Source organism: Berghia stephanieae, chromosome 12, assembly GCF_034508935.2.
Source record: "Berghia stephanieae isolate SIO BIC M18660-M18661 chromosome 12, UCSD_Bste_1.3, whole genome shotgun sequence".
Taxonomy (NCBI): Eukaryota; Metazoa; Mollusca; class Gastropoda; order Nudibranchia; family Aeolidiidae; genus Berghia; species Berghia stephanieae.
In genome coordinates, this window is record NC_088371.1 from 9812570 (window position 1) to 9828086 (window position 15517).

Sequence of the window (15517 nt, forward strand, 5' to 3'; positions counted from 1 at the left end):
CGTCGTTTCGGCCATCTGGATAGATAGCGTGTGACTCACAATTCTACACGAATGACGTTGGCGGTCGATCAAAGAGGTGTACCAAATTTATTTACCAACTACTTTTCTTAGTGCTAAAATTACAAAGTAATAATTTCGGATCAGAATAAATAACTGAAGTTCCTATCTCTTTATTACAATGAAATTGATACCACGAATGATAAAATCGCCCCACAAATAAGGGAGTTATAAATTATTCATAATATTTTTTAAATTTACAAAAAATGTTATCAAAGTCATTTTTCATCACCAAAGACGTAATTTTCCCTCGATTTTTACCAAACAAAGTGCAATGTCAATGATTTTCACTCGCAAATAAAATAGGATTTAAATCGCAATTTCTACAACATATTTTATTGTCTGTCGGCAAATCTATAGAAATCAAAGGTCTAAACATCCTGCGACAGTGACAGGGCCTGTCATTTCCTTCACAACGATTGGATTTTACTTACTGAGGCCAGTTTTGGCTACCCCGCCCATGAATATTATTCCGTTGTCGGTTTTTGTTGGGTTGAATCTTAAAGAGTTAACATAAAACATTTGTGCAACAAGATCACTCCGTGGCAGTTAATAGTAAATAGTTGACGATCTACCGACTAGCAAGGTCCGTGACAAAAAGAGGAAATATGAGAGAGAGAGAGAGAGAGAGAGAGAGAGAGAGAGAGAGAGAGAGAGAAAGGAGGAAATGACAGAGAAATACACACACAGAGGAAAAAAATGGCAGAGAGGGAAAAGAGAAAATGACTGAGAGAGAAAAAAAGAGAAAATGACAGTGAGAGAGAGAGAGAGAAAGAAGAGTAAAAGACAGTATTAATTAATATTAATATTAATAGCATCACTCTGTGGCAATACATCACTTCATAAGACTAAATGTACTCCGTGGCAGTTAAAAGTACACATGTGTAGTTGATGAACTGACACGGTCCTTGTGGTTCCTGTCCCATTTAATGTCAGTTTGACCTAGAATTAATTTGAAATGTATTTACTATCACTATTTAATATGCGGCTATGTGGTCTAGTGGTATGACACTCGCTTTCGGATCGGAAGGTCCTGGCCTGGGTTCGAGCCTCGCGCTCGGCGCATAGTTGAGTCCTTTGAAAAGGCTCTTTACTCACATTCCCTCACCGTACTCAGGTGTAAACTGAGTACCTGGCCGTTAACAGCGTTGTCTTTGTCCGAAAAATTGTAATATCGCCTAACAGGCATCATGTCCCGTCCTACATGTTAAATGTTGCTGTTGACCAGGGACCCATTGTAAAGCGCTTTGAGCACATTTAGTGGATATTGCGCTATATAAAAGCTCAATTATTATATTTAATTATTATACTATTTACCAATTTACCATTTTCCCATCATAATCTAATCATTCAGGAAACTGGGCAGCGATTAATTTCTTTCCTCACTTTTTTTAAATAAAAAAAAGTCATGAGAGATATGTGTCATGATTAATTTGATCCATTGAACATTAAAATTAAGTCAAATCACTGACCATTAGATTAATGCACTAACAATAAAAACAAACTTTGCCTTTTATTAAATTTTCTCTCGAAACTTGTAAAATTCTTAAATGATAACTTTCAAGTAGTAGAAATAACTTCAATTTTTATGCCAGTTTGTTATCATGAGTATTCCCATTCCCAATTTCTGCAGCATTAGAACTGTGAACATAAATGTGAAAAATTCATTGCATCCATATAATAGGCATTTATGTCAATTAATTCATTATTACAAGTGACAGATGTGTTTTTACATTTAAAAGCGGTTAATTATCATTCATATCCTGGTGGAGCATCACTTCAGGATGAAATTGAAAAAAAAAAATTTTAAAGAACAATGTCTGGCATAAAACCTAAAAATAAATTTTGTCCATACTTTTATTGTGATTTGCGCACTTATCTCACCTGATTTACTTACCCATATCAATAGAGAATATGCATACATCTTAGGTATGACAAAGAGAGACAAAAAGCTAGCTTAGCTGGTGCCTTGTGTTGTATGTACAAGCAATCACTAGCCAGTCAACCGTCTAATGAACGTTTGTGCAACAAGAAGTGCCAGCTAAGCTTGCTTTTGTCGCTCTTTACCTCACTTATGGAACACGCCTCAGACATTGAGTTAATCCCTTGCATTGAATCCACAGGGTCAGGTATCAAAGGATTGTTAATTGACCGTTAAAAGCAAATGGGGAAAAGCAAAGTTGTTGTAAAAGTTTGAAATGAATAAGGTGAGATCATTGTTACATCCTGTTGAATTCTTTTGTAAGTGATATAATATATACGTAATGCGTGGCTTTGTGGTCTTTTGATTTGACAATCGGCTTTTGGTTCAAGTTCAACTGTGGGCGGTGCAAAGTTGGAGTCTCTTGAAGAGGCTTTTAACTCACATTCTCTCTCTCTGTATTCAGGTGTAAAATTAGCAGTAGTAACAGCTTTGTCTCTCTTCAATATTTATATATATATATATATGTAAAACATTTCAAGTATAATTATGATTATTTAACGTCTACAGCATTGTTTCAAGCGTTAGCTCTCATCAGGAAGTCCTGATGAGAGCTAACACTTGAAACAATGTTGTAGTAGTTAAATAATCATAATTATACTTGAAATGTTTTATAAATAGCTCCTTTTATCAAAAAGTTGAGCACAATCATTTGATGGTTGTTGTTTTTATAATTTTTATATATATATATATATATAAAACAGCTCCTTACAGAAATCATGACTTGTGCAACAAGTTAAGGATTGGTGTTAGCTTGTGATCCCATTAAAGTGCCTTGGGTACATTTAGCTGATCTTTGTCTTATTATAAAAGCTCACTGTGTAAAAAATATTTTTATACTCCCATTTATAAAACAAGTGGAATTATTAATAGTCTGTTATAAAAGAAGTTACATGTTAAGTTACACTTTTGTTAATGATAGAGAAAAAAATATTTTAAGTATTTGTTTTCTGTTTTGTTTTTCCTTTTTTTTGTGTATGCGTTTTTTGTTGATGTTGATGAGCAACATTTAAACCATAAAATACAAGTCTGGTAGTGATAATAATAATAATAATAATAATAATAATAATAATAATAATAATAATAAATTCTATTAGTTGAGCGCTCTACCACATCATGAGAAAGTGCTCGGAGCGCTTTACAGGGGCATCAACAATTCAATTTGGAAAGTTTTAAGATGCTTTAAAAATATTTTTACAATGCTGTAATTCTTTTCCAAGTTTGTTCCTGAGGGTTGGGACATTTCTAGAGACAGAGCAACACCTCCACGTGACATGTAAGAGCTCTTTCCTAGATTAGCCAGCAATTATCTATTGGATGACAAGCAAAGAGATCGGGTTGGTGTATATAACTGCAGTTATGAAAATATGATGAAATTAAAAATTGATCCTTAAAATTGAGATTTTATATAGTACAATATCCACTAAATGTGCTCAAAGTGCTTTACAAGGGGTCCTTGACCAACAGCAACACTTAACATCTAGGACGTGACATGACGCCTCTTAGGCGATATTACAATTTTTTTTTCGGACAGAGACAACGCTGTTAACGGTTAGGTACTCGTTTTACACCTGAGTACGGTGAGAGAATGTGAGTGAAGATTCTTTTCCATGGACTCAACTATGCGCCTAGTGAGGCTCGAACCCAGGACCTTCTTCTGATCCGAAAGCGAGTGTCATACCACAAGACCACATAGCCGCACAAAAATAAAAAATTAAAATTAAAACTAAGGTAAAAGACATATTTCAAAAAATATTTTATTGCAGTTTTTTTTGTATTTTTACTTATTTAATTATACCAACTAGGACTTTAGACATATATTCACAAATACCTTTTTTTGTCTCTGAGAAAAAAAGAAAGAAAATGGGCGGGATCATTCAAATATAATATATATAATAGTGGATATGGCTTTTTCGAAATTCACCATTGCATAACATTTGTATTCTTGGAAAGCAGATACAGGAAGAAGTGCCCTGTCTTTGTGAGAATGCATCCTGGGAATGTTATCCTCACCTCCAGGTTGGTGGTTCTCATTTATACATTTGTTGTTAGATTTAAAAGGGTATGGCATATCTCAGGGGATACAGGCTTCTGATAGCTCAGTGGTAGAGCACTCACCTTCCAAACAAAAGGAATTGGTATTGATCCTATGTAAGTTCAATAGCAGTTATATAGCAGCTGAGCCTTAGATTAAGATGTGCCAAAAAGTGCTTTGTAATAGTAATAGACTGTTTTGTAGAAAATGTTCAAACTCTGTGATGTAATTGTGCCACATCTGACTGATATACAGGAGGTCTGATGTTCAGACAAGGATAAACTCTGACTCATGGACTTAGTGACTATTATTTGTCTATGTAAATCGAAAAGAAACTCGAATCTTTCGGGTGCTAAAGTAATATATGGAAAGAATGTCAAATGTAAAACGCTTCTCAAAGACAAGAATTGCATGATAATGACTGACACTAACACGAGGGATGATTTTTAAAAAGAAGCAAAAGATTATTTTTAATCTTTATTATGCATGGGTGGATTATGCGATAGACTATAGAAACCGTTCATCAGTAACATTGTTTGTTTATAATCAAATAAACATTGAATTTTCACTACAGCCGAAACTACAATAACGGATGACATTGCTGGTCAAAAGCATTATTAAGTCAGTCATGCCACTATACTTTGCACTGTGTTAAGAAAGAGTATTAAAAAGCAACTCTCTTAACAAACTATTTTGGACTCAATGATCATTTACTATTGATATGAGATAACACTACACTCCGCTATACTAGCCTACTTGCACTGGTAGGTTCGTGAAAAATGGATGTTATTCAACTTTGAAAGCATGTAACTTGGCTTTGGTGACTTAACTGATCAAGAAATTTCTTGCACTATAATCTGCATTCTCTTGTCTTTCTTTTCAGCCAAAAACATTTTTGGTCTACGGTGACAATATTTAGATACTTCACTTAACAAAACCTAACTTTTTATGGTCTTCTTAGAATTTTTATGTCTAAACTTATCTATGGTTTAACGATTAACGACGCAAATGATTGTTATGAGTTTGGTATCATAATAGAATTTGATTTTATCTCATTTTGTTCACACCTAAAACAATTCTTTAATATAACATAATCTTAAAGTGTGCGTGATTAAAGACACCAATAAAATTGGCATATCGGTGAAACAAATGGTATGTCAGAAGTGCCTGTACAGGTAACACAATGAGGTCAGTCAGGGGTCAGTCGTCGAGGATGGAGAGTTAATGACTTTTGGATTTTCAGCGAAATGTTTGTTCGTTCAGTGCCGTGGGGTGATCAAACTCAGTACCTTTCGGGTACGAAGCAAAGACCGTACTGCTGAGCCACGCTACCCCCTATAGCTCAAGCTTGCCAATTTTCCATATATATTTATGAAATTCAGCATGTTATAAACTCTCTGTATATTTTCCAATTATCTGCTAAACTGAATAAAAGTGAGTACATTATGCCTTTTGCCTTTTAACTGAAGTTCAGCACTCAGGCAGGGGCTGGTCTATGTGCTTGCCTAAAAGTTCAGTAAATTTTTGCCTCCTGAATTGGTATCCCTGGTAGCTTGCTTAGTGATAGCATTTGTTAAAACAAGCCACAAAGCACAAACATTTATCAACAAATGTATGAGAAAACACTTAAATAAAATTGCAGGACAAAATGCCATCTCATGCCTTGGCAAAATTAAAGTTATGTTTTATATTCATCTCATCTATGGTTTTTACAATATAGATTATAATGATTTTTTAAATTATTCGCATGTTACAAACACAAGGGGAGATAAGTTTAAGATATTTGTTGAAAGATGTAATTCGTCTATAAGGAAAAATAATTTTATTCAAAGGACTGTGACAATTTGGAAAATCTAAAGTTTGAGACAAAAAATTCTAATTCAATTAATAATTTTAAGAATGCCATTGATAAAGATCTTACTAACATTATATTTGATTTTGATGAATAATGTAACATGGCATTGGATATTATTGTCTTTTGTATAACAATTATTTGAAACTCTCGAATGCACAAGTCAGACATGCCAAATGAATGTATACTACGAATATTGAATATGACCCTTATTTATGTACTAGATATTTAATTCTCTATATTATCAATTAATTGACATTGAATACTAATTATATAATTGATAAATTGTACCTCTCTGCATAAAAGTTACACAGAGCATTTAAAGGTTTTTAGAACCTATTAGCTCTTAAACGATACGATACAATACAATATATCTCATGGTTTATCTTTTATCTTACATCAAAATTATTTCCCTTGTTTAATTTTTTAATTTTTTTATTCCAGGACATTCTACCCGAAGGATATGAATACAAAGTGTGCAATTACAAGAGCACCAATGACACAGATGGATTCAACGCCATACTCAGACTGCCTGCCCTGACTGCAGAGGAAATATTTGAATGGAAGAAGCTGATAGAAAACAAGACCCTTTGTTTGTTTAGGAGTAATAGGAGTTATCCCCCGAATGGAAGGAGAAACATCTATAGGGTAAATCAAGTCAAAGTGAATATGAAGCTGCTATGTGCTGTGAACTGTAAAACACTTTTTCTGGGTGGGGTTCCTGGCCTCCCATAGTGGGCAGGGTGGCACTTTCTGTGTCTTCTATCCCCCTATATCTGTTTTCCAATTTGCTTTCTATCTTTGTCTTGGAATGAAATTACTTGGTTTTGCCCTGGCCATGGCCTTAGTGCTTGACTGGGAGGGAAACAGTCAAAAATGCATAGTTATTGTTTTGGGAGATTATTTTTTTTCCTTGTAAATCATCTCTCTCTTATATTATTATGTTTGTTATTTTGAATGTATAATGTAAGCATTTGAGTGTATTCCTCTTAGTGGGATCTTGTGCTGGTGTATGGGTGAGACATTTAGGTGATCTCAAACTAAGTACACTGCTCGTGTGCTCTTGGAATCTACATCTGTTCCCTATTTGAACCACTCCCCTTTGTCTTACTTTTTTCCTTGTCCTTTTTTATTGTACATCTAGAATCTTTTCATTATCCAATTTTCTTCCTTTTTACTGGCGCTGTTTTGAGCTAAATTTGATGCAAGCGCTGTAAAACCCTTAAAATCAAAACCATCAAAACACTTTTTCAGTCTAAAAAATGAAACAAAACAATACTACGTCACTAAAATCTGCACAGATGGGAGAATAGGTGTCGCTGTACTTCCGCTTGGGTTAAGCAATGCTGGAAATTTAACATTACTTTGCATTCTTTATCTAAGGAACACCAGTATTGATACTGTTATTGGAGTTATTTATATTATACAGTTGTTCAATACTTTTGACAGGGTGAATCACCACTCTTTTATTTCAAGCCTCTTATGGATTTTATATATGAAATAAAAAGTAAAATATTCAGAAAATTTGGTGGAATGAGTTAAAAATGTAAAATGTCCAAATTGACCAAGTAGTAAAAATAGTAGTCCTTCTGAGCCATTGGGTCCATGTCCTTAGTATTTCAGGATATTTTGAGTGGCAGGACAGATTTTGTGCTGTGAAACGACACTCATGCCCTGCTAACCACCTTAAATTATGACATAAAAAAAATATTAGCTATGGCATCATGGCCTTTTTAAAACGATTTTCAATTTTGATAATTAAAAATATGTTCTGTTCTACGGTAGAATATGAAAGGCAATTAACTTTTAATTAGGGATGCCCTTTTTCCATCTTTAGCTGGAAAATTTTGCTTTTTTAGAATTTTCCAGCTTCCGATTATTTCCTCAGGTCGTCAACAGACAAAAATTCCACCTCGCCAAAGTGTCATAATCAAGACCTAAAGTCAAATATTTCAGCATCCTGACATAGTACCCATTTGAGGGGGATGTTAACATTTAGAAAATAATTTTTAAAAGACAGCGATTTAAAAAATTGATTCTTTTTTTTATTATTTTAACTGAATTTCTTGATATTTATTTCTATATATTTATTTGTCTATCACTATCACTACCAGAAAGACTTCTGTTGTGCACACGGTCACAGTCGGGGAGCCGGTAAGGTTGCCACTATCAAAACAGGCTGTACGTCAGAAATTTGCATTGCTGTCAGGCGGGTCATTGACGGATACAAGTAACTTTTTTTTTTTTAATGATAATAATAATAATAATAATATTAATAATAATAATAACAATAATAATGATAATACTGATATTAATAATAATAATAATAATAATGATAATAATAATAATAATAATGATGATGATGATGATGATGATAGTTATGATAACAATAATAAAGCATTTCTACAGCACATAAGCATGACGATGTAATGTTGAAGTGATCATCAATGTCAATTTATGGTTGTTCGTATACCATTTCAGAAATTACTAATTTCCTTGTCAAATTACTGAAAATTGACAAAAAAGATTACTAAATTTGACGTTTTCAATTTGGCAGGTCTGCCTTTATTTCCTCGCAAATATTGCAGATTCTCCACATGTAGTAATAATGATAATACTAGTGATGATGATAATAATAATAATAATAATAATAATAATAATAATAATAATAATAGCAATGATAATAGTTGTAATAATAATAATCATAATAATAACAGTATTACAAACAGTAATAATGATGATAATAATAATAATAACAACAACAATAATGAAAATAATTTCTCTGGGGCCCAGTCTTGCCCAGTGGCAACTTTAGGCACTTGTTAAAATCTCCGCAAAAAAAATAAATTATTTTCTTTGTCAATAAGTACTTTGCATAATCAATAATGTGACCAGATATGTTGACGTGATATCGTGTAGGAATGAACGAGATGGAAGAAAATTGAGTTTAAAATTTTTAAAATTTGTAGACAGTTTTATTTAATGAAATTCTGAAATGCTTAGATATTTAGATAACAGAGCTGCCAACTGCTGTCATTTTGTAGAATTTTTTTTTTTTTAAATGAAATTTAATATTTAGGATATTTTTCCCGGATCCTCACATAGCATTATCATTTATAAACTCTAATTCAATGAAACATTTAGTTGTCCAGATGTCCACTTGCCGGAGAGGCCAACTGTGATCACAATATATTGGACCCACAACCATCCCAAGAACACCACTCTGCCAGCTCGCTGCATTGATGTGTCTGAGGACACCAAGAAAGAGTTTATTTCCCTCTTCTTTCAGGGTCACACTCCATTATCTGCACTTCAGTTGTACAGGTAACTAAAAAAAAAAAAAGATTGAACTTTATGTAGCGCAATATCCACTAAATTTGCTCAAAGCACTTTACAAAGGGGTCCCTGGTCAACAGCAACATTTAACATGTAGGACAGGACATGACACCTGTTAGGCGATATTACAATTTTTCGGACAAAGACAACGCTGTTAACGGCCAGGTACTCATTTTACACCTGAGTACAGTGAGAGAATGTGAGCAAAGATCCTTTTCCAAGGACTCAACTATGCGCCGAGCGTGAGGCTCGAACCCAGGACCTTCCGATCCGAAAATGAGTGTTATACCACTAGACCACATAGCCGCACTGTAACTGTGAATACTAAGCTGCTAGAAGCCGTGGACAGTAAAAAGCGTAGAGCTTCCCCCCCCCCCCCCCCCAAAAAAAAAATAAATAAAAACAAAACCAAACCAAATATAACAGCTTCAGGAAGGAACTAAACACCCTACATAAAATATTTAGGGCTCAAACCCTTTTATTAGCCGATAACAAAGAGATGAAAGTATTTTTCTTTCTTTTTGAAGGTTTTTTGTTTTTTTGTTGAGATCCCATGGTGTATTTGGTGTGGGACACCTTTTAAGTGGTGTCAGACTTGTCACAAGAATAAACGGATTTACTTCTACTCCCTGTTGAACTTGTCCCGTTATCTTACTTTTTCAAAGGTACTTGTTTAGTGGATCCTAATCTTTTGTCTCATTCAGCATCAGCTACCTTTTTCTGATGCTGAAATGACCTTTAAATGTTGCAAGCATGGTAAAACCCTTAAAAACTGGAAGAAAAAAAACCCCACTTATTGTTCAACTTTGTGCTCATAAATACATATTATGTTCCATCTACATAATATATTCTAATGCATTTTAAAGCAACAATACATGTTTAAAAAAAAAATAGAGAAAACCATGCTGCATCTGTTGACACAGATATTTTCCTTGTGAAATTCTGATGTTTTTGTCCGTTGTCGAGGGAAACTGGAATATGTTTTCCGTTATAATAATAATGATAATAATTATGATGGTAATAATGATACTGATGATGATAATAATAATAGTATTAACAATTGCATACTTCCCTTTGGATAGGACACTAATCATTTGGTTTCTCACCATTGACAGGACCAAGCTTGCAGGGAAGACTGGTGAGAGTCCAGAAACTCTGAGTCAGAACAAGAGGATATGGCCGGAGAAGATTTACGTTGTTCGGTGAGTCATGTTTACAGTAATGTACAAAAATTAAAATATAACAGTTTCTATAGAGAATAACAAACAAAAATTTAAAAAAGTGATATAGCACAATGTCCCCTAAACATGCTCAAAGCACTTTACAAGGGGTCCTTAGCCAACAGCAACACTTAACATGTAATATGAGACACGATGCCTGTTAGGCATATTGCAATTTTTTTTTGGGGGGGGGGGGGGACATACGCAACGCTGTCAGTGGCGAGTTACTCAATTTACACATGAGCACCTTGAGAAAATTAAATTTGAGTAAAGAGCCTTTTCCATGGACTCAATTGTGTGTTGCCCAGATCAGGGCTTAACCCAGGACCTTCCGATCCGAAGGCAAGTGTCATATTACAAGACCACATAGCTGCACAAAATACTAAAGACTGAATTGTTCCAATTCAAAACCTTTTTTTAGTCAGAAAATTTAAAAAGTCAAATGGTAATACTTCATATAAAACCAGATAGACAGGAGTAATATTCTTGTCTTGTCTTATTGGGAAAACCCATGGAGGAAAGTAAACAAATATGAAAAATATTTTGATTGATCTTATTGTTTGCCGATGTTGAAATGTTCTAAAAGTGAGATTGCAACTCCTTTTTGTCATATTTTCCCTTCGTATTTTTGTAATCTTAGATGTACACTATTTTGATTTATTGTTTTTGTTGATCTGATGCAGAAATGACCTAAAAGTGCTGCAAACACCATAAGAATTTAGAAAATTTCAGAAACAGCCAAAACAAAATGTGTCATTGCTGAGAAAAGTGGATAATACTCCGATTGTTTGATTTTAATTGAGAACACCAAATATTTTGTTTTATTTATTCATTTATTAATCCATTTTTAAAAAATGTGTCTGGCGTAATTATTTACTGTACTTTTTCTAATTCCAGATTGTTCAGAAAATTGAAAATAAATCCGCCAAGACAGGAAACTTTTGATATTAAATCAGAATCAATGATTGAGGTAGGTTTCAAGGCAGCTTTTACAAAAACAGACCTGCCACATAATACTCAATTTCAAGAAAATGAGGGAGAAAAAAAAAACATCATTATTTTATATTTTTGCCCAGTCTTCTCAACACAATCTTCTCACTGTCGTTTTTTTTATATGTAATTACTATCACATTTTAATGGCGGTGAATATTGACATTGAGAATGACTTGACTTTTGACTTGTGCCTCTTGGCTCCTGGCGAAGCATAGGGCCTCAACAGCACTCTTTCATCTTCTTCTGTCCTTGGCACAGACCTTGTTTGCCCCACTCCAGATAAGATTGGAGACGCACAAATCTTGGTGAAGACTCCTCCTCCAAATCTGTTTTGGACGAGCCCCATTTCCTCTTGCCCTGTGGGTTCCATTCGAGAGCCTGCTTGGTTATATTACAGGGTTCTTTCCGCAGACATTGAGAAAAGGTTTGTTGTAATGATTGACTGATTGCCTAAATAAGCTCAGAAGACACCAGCAAAGCATCATCTTTCAACTAAGAACACAACACATGCCGCTCAACAACCATTTAAGCAAAATTACAAAAGACACATCCCCTTCCTGTCCCCTATGTCAACACCCCAATGAAACAGTAACACACCACTTGCTTGAATGTCAACCTCTTCAAGACCTGAGATGCACATTCCTCCCACCAAATCCAAGCATCAGTAACACACTTTATAGTCACCTGGAACAACTACAAAAGACATCTAACTTCTACATCATGACACAAGACTGAAGGGCTAGAGCTCAGGTGGTCGCTGGTTCGGATAAGTAAGTAAGTAAGTAAGTTGTAATGATCATATCTGTGGATCGTTTCACTTTTTAGCCTAGATCTGACTTACTAGATTTTTTAAAATAAATTTTGGTCCTGGTGCCTTTGCTTGTGTCACAGCCAGGTGGGAAAAATCTGCATATTTTATGAAAAAAAATCCGAAATTCAAGAGAGAAAAAAAAATCTGTATTAGTGAGAAATACATGATTTCCATCCTTATTTACAGGAATGATCACTTTTAAATGCTTAAGAATAGATGTAGTGTTGTCAGTATGGCCATTCATTGTTCACTATGGTCATTCATCCATTTCTGAGTAAAAAAGCAAATATTTCAATCACTGTTCCTCTAAAATTTTCTCTCAAAAATGTGAATGTGGAGGGGCAAAATTTCAGAATTTTGGTCAGATTTGGCTTTTAAAACATCTATTTGTCAAATTAATCTGAGTAAGTGGCAGGTCTGGATAGATGATACTCTGGATAAAATAGTCCCTTAGAGCTATAAGCAGATTTTAGTTTTTTTGCTCTTTATGATACAACTGTATTCGTTCTACTCAATAAAGCATCTAAACTTAATCCAAGTCTCACATTTTTTACCACAAATACAATGTTCAACATCTTGATTACATTGACATAACACGGTTTTCAAGCAGTAGGACACAAATATGTTGAAAACTGTTTTTAAAAAAAAAGAAAAACTTGAGTTTTTATTTAGCGCAATGTCCGCCGACCATGCTCAAAGTGCTTTACAAGGCTTCCTAGCCAACAGCAACACTTAACATTTAGGATGAAACATGGCGCCTGTTTGGTGATATTACATTTTTTTCAGACTAAGATAATGCTGTTAATGGACAGTTTGTCATTTTACACCGAGTATCATGAGAGAATTTGAGTAAAGAGCCTTTTCCAACTATATGCTGCTCAGAGCAGGAGTCAAACTTAGGATCTTCCGATCCGAAGGTGAGTGTCAAACCACAGTTTTCATAGTGTGAAATGGACAATGGCAGTTGCTTGCTACCCTTTTGGAGAGGACGCTAGTCTATTGCAAAGCACTTTCCACCATATTTAGCACAGACCCAGCCACCCAATCACCGTTTGTTTTCCCTTCAATCTGAAATTTCTAACTAAAAATTCTGAATATATTAATGAATTTTAAAACAGCCGTGATCTGGAACTTTTTACTTTAAAATACACATATGACTGAGCATTCCTGATATGTCAATAATAAGAATGGATGGTTGTTTTTTTTTGTTTTTTTTGTTTTTTTTAAATCTTCTTCTATGCTTTATTTGTTTCTCCCCTTTAATATTTTTATCTCAAAGAGTATGCTTGTGTAATGTCCACCTAATTGTTACTTATTATGTTTTGGGGGCATTTAAGGAACACTTGATTCATTTTAAAGCCTTAATACCTCCCATAGTGGGCAGGGAGGTACATGCTGTGTCTTCTATCCCCCCAAACCCGTTTTCCAATTGTTTCCTGTCGTCTTGGTATGAGATTGCTTGGGTTTGTCCTGACCCTGGCCGGAGTCTTTGGCTGGGAGGGAAACAGTCGAATGTATAGTTATAGTTTTGGGAGATGATATTTTTTTCTTTGTAAATCATCTCTCTGTTATGAATTGTATTATGTTTAGTTTACATATTATATTATATGATTGGTAAACATTTGAGTGTATTCCTCTTAGTTGGGACCTGTGCTTGTGTCTGGATGAGACTTTTAGGTAATCTCAAACTAAGTACTTTGATAGTGTGCTCTTGGAATCTACGTCTGTTTCCTATTTGAACCAAGTCCCCTTTGTCTTACCTTTTCTTTTGCTCTTTAATTGTAATTCTAGAACTTTTTACTATCCCATTTTCTTCCTTTTTACTGGCGCTGATATGACCTTAATGTGTTGCAATCGCCGTAAAACCCTTAAAAACAAAACAAACAAGCCTTAATACTTATATGACATATGATACGATATAATTTTAGTTTTCTTGAATTGTGATCCATCATCTCAAATCAAACAATATCAAGAACAAAGACATATATCAGCAAGTGGATTAAAAGTTGATATAATCAAAAATGAGACATTTTAAAATGTTTGTACTATAAGATTGGGTATTCTCACTGAACTACATGAACTTCACTCAAGTTTTATATTTTTCATTATATAGCCGAGTTCAATTTTCACCGTCTAAATGACCCTGAAGGGGTCTCATTAGCTCAGTTGGTAGAGCACTCGCTTCACACGCAAAGGGACCAAGATCGGTCCGGGTCCAGTCAAGATTTTTTTCTGACCCCCCTCTCCACCCAGCAGTGATTGGGTAGCTGGGTGTGTTAGATCTAGTGGAATGTACTTTGTGATGGACTAGTCTCCTATCCAAAAGATAGCAAGCAATTGGTAGTGTCCATTTCACACAGGCGATTGGTCACATATTTAATTATTGTCAGATTATCAACAAATTGTTGAAAAAGGTGTTTAAATAAAAGATTATATAACGTGTCACTTTCAGCGAATATAACGTATCACTTTCAGCATATATAACATGTCACTTTCAGCATATATAACATGTCACTTTCAGCATATATAACGTGTCACTTTCAGCATCACTCACAGGTGGACAGACGGCCAGTTGATGTGATCCTACCAGCAGCAGGCACAAGCAATAGGATGGGGGCTGGAGCATCGGGCATACCCAAGCAGTTCCAGAAAGTTCTAGGAACCCATCTGATTGCTTACACTGTCAACTGCTTTCACAGGTATGAGTAAATCATCAAAAGAGGGCTTTAGGAGATACACAAAATGGGAATCAAAGTTCCACTTTAATATGCCAGGTTTTAATGACTTAATGAATACAAAATATGTCAGATCAAAGAATAGGAAAACAATTGATGATTCTAGCATTGCTCAGCATTAACCAATCACAATATTCTTAGCCATTTAGCCCGACTTTTTATTTCTTTGCAACAAAGAAGTCTGTCAAATATTCCTTTATGTTCATTTTGATACTTACAAAGAAAAAAAAGGGTTCAAGCAGATTTCCAAACCAAAACAATGCAAATATGGAACTTCTAACAGCTATGATTACTACCCTGAACATTTGGTTGAAAGAGTATTTAAAAAGTTTTCGGGTAAAAATAGAACCACTGAAATAGTATTTCGACTACTTTTAATAAAATATAAGATGACTATTAATTTTCAGAAGTTTATGACTGCATTTTGATGGAATAACCTGGGACTTATTTTAATAAGATAATGGCCAAAAATGCATTCATGTCAATAGCTTGCCAAG

At 34.4% G+C, this 15517-nt stretch overlaps 1 protein-coding gene across 4 annotated transcripts in view; it reads left to right on the plus strand.

The window, feature by feature from the left end:
- The window catches only part of LOC144958114 (uncharacterized), a 37742-nt gene that overhangs the window by 1641 nt on the left and 20584 nt on the right, over window positions 1-15517 (plus strand). For all 4 annotated transcript variants that reach the window (XM_078889776.1, XM_078889779.1, XM_078889777.1 and 1 more), the window contains exons 2-9: window positions 2181-2264; window positions 3995-4057; window positions 6370-6573; window positions 8040-8155; window positions 9070-9249; window positions 10377-10463; window positions 11379-11451; window positions 14830-14984. In XM_078889776.1, the coding sequence (XP_078745902.1) occupies window positions 2256-2264; window positions 3995-4057; window positions 6370-6573; window positions 8040-8155; window positions 9070-9249; window positions 10377-10463; window positions 11379-11451; window positions 14830-14984 (887 nt within the window). In that variant the 5' untranslated portion in view covers window positions 2181-2255. The remainder of the gene's footprint in view (window positions 1-2180; window positions 2265-3994; window positions 4058-6369; window positions 6574-8039; window positions 8156-9069; window positions 9250-10376; window positions 10464-11378; window positions 11452-14829; window positions 14985-15517) is intronic.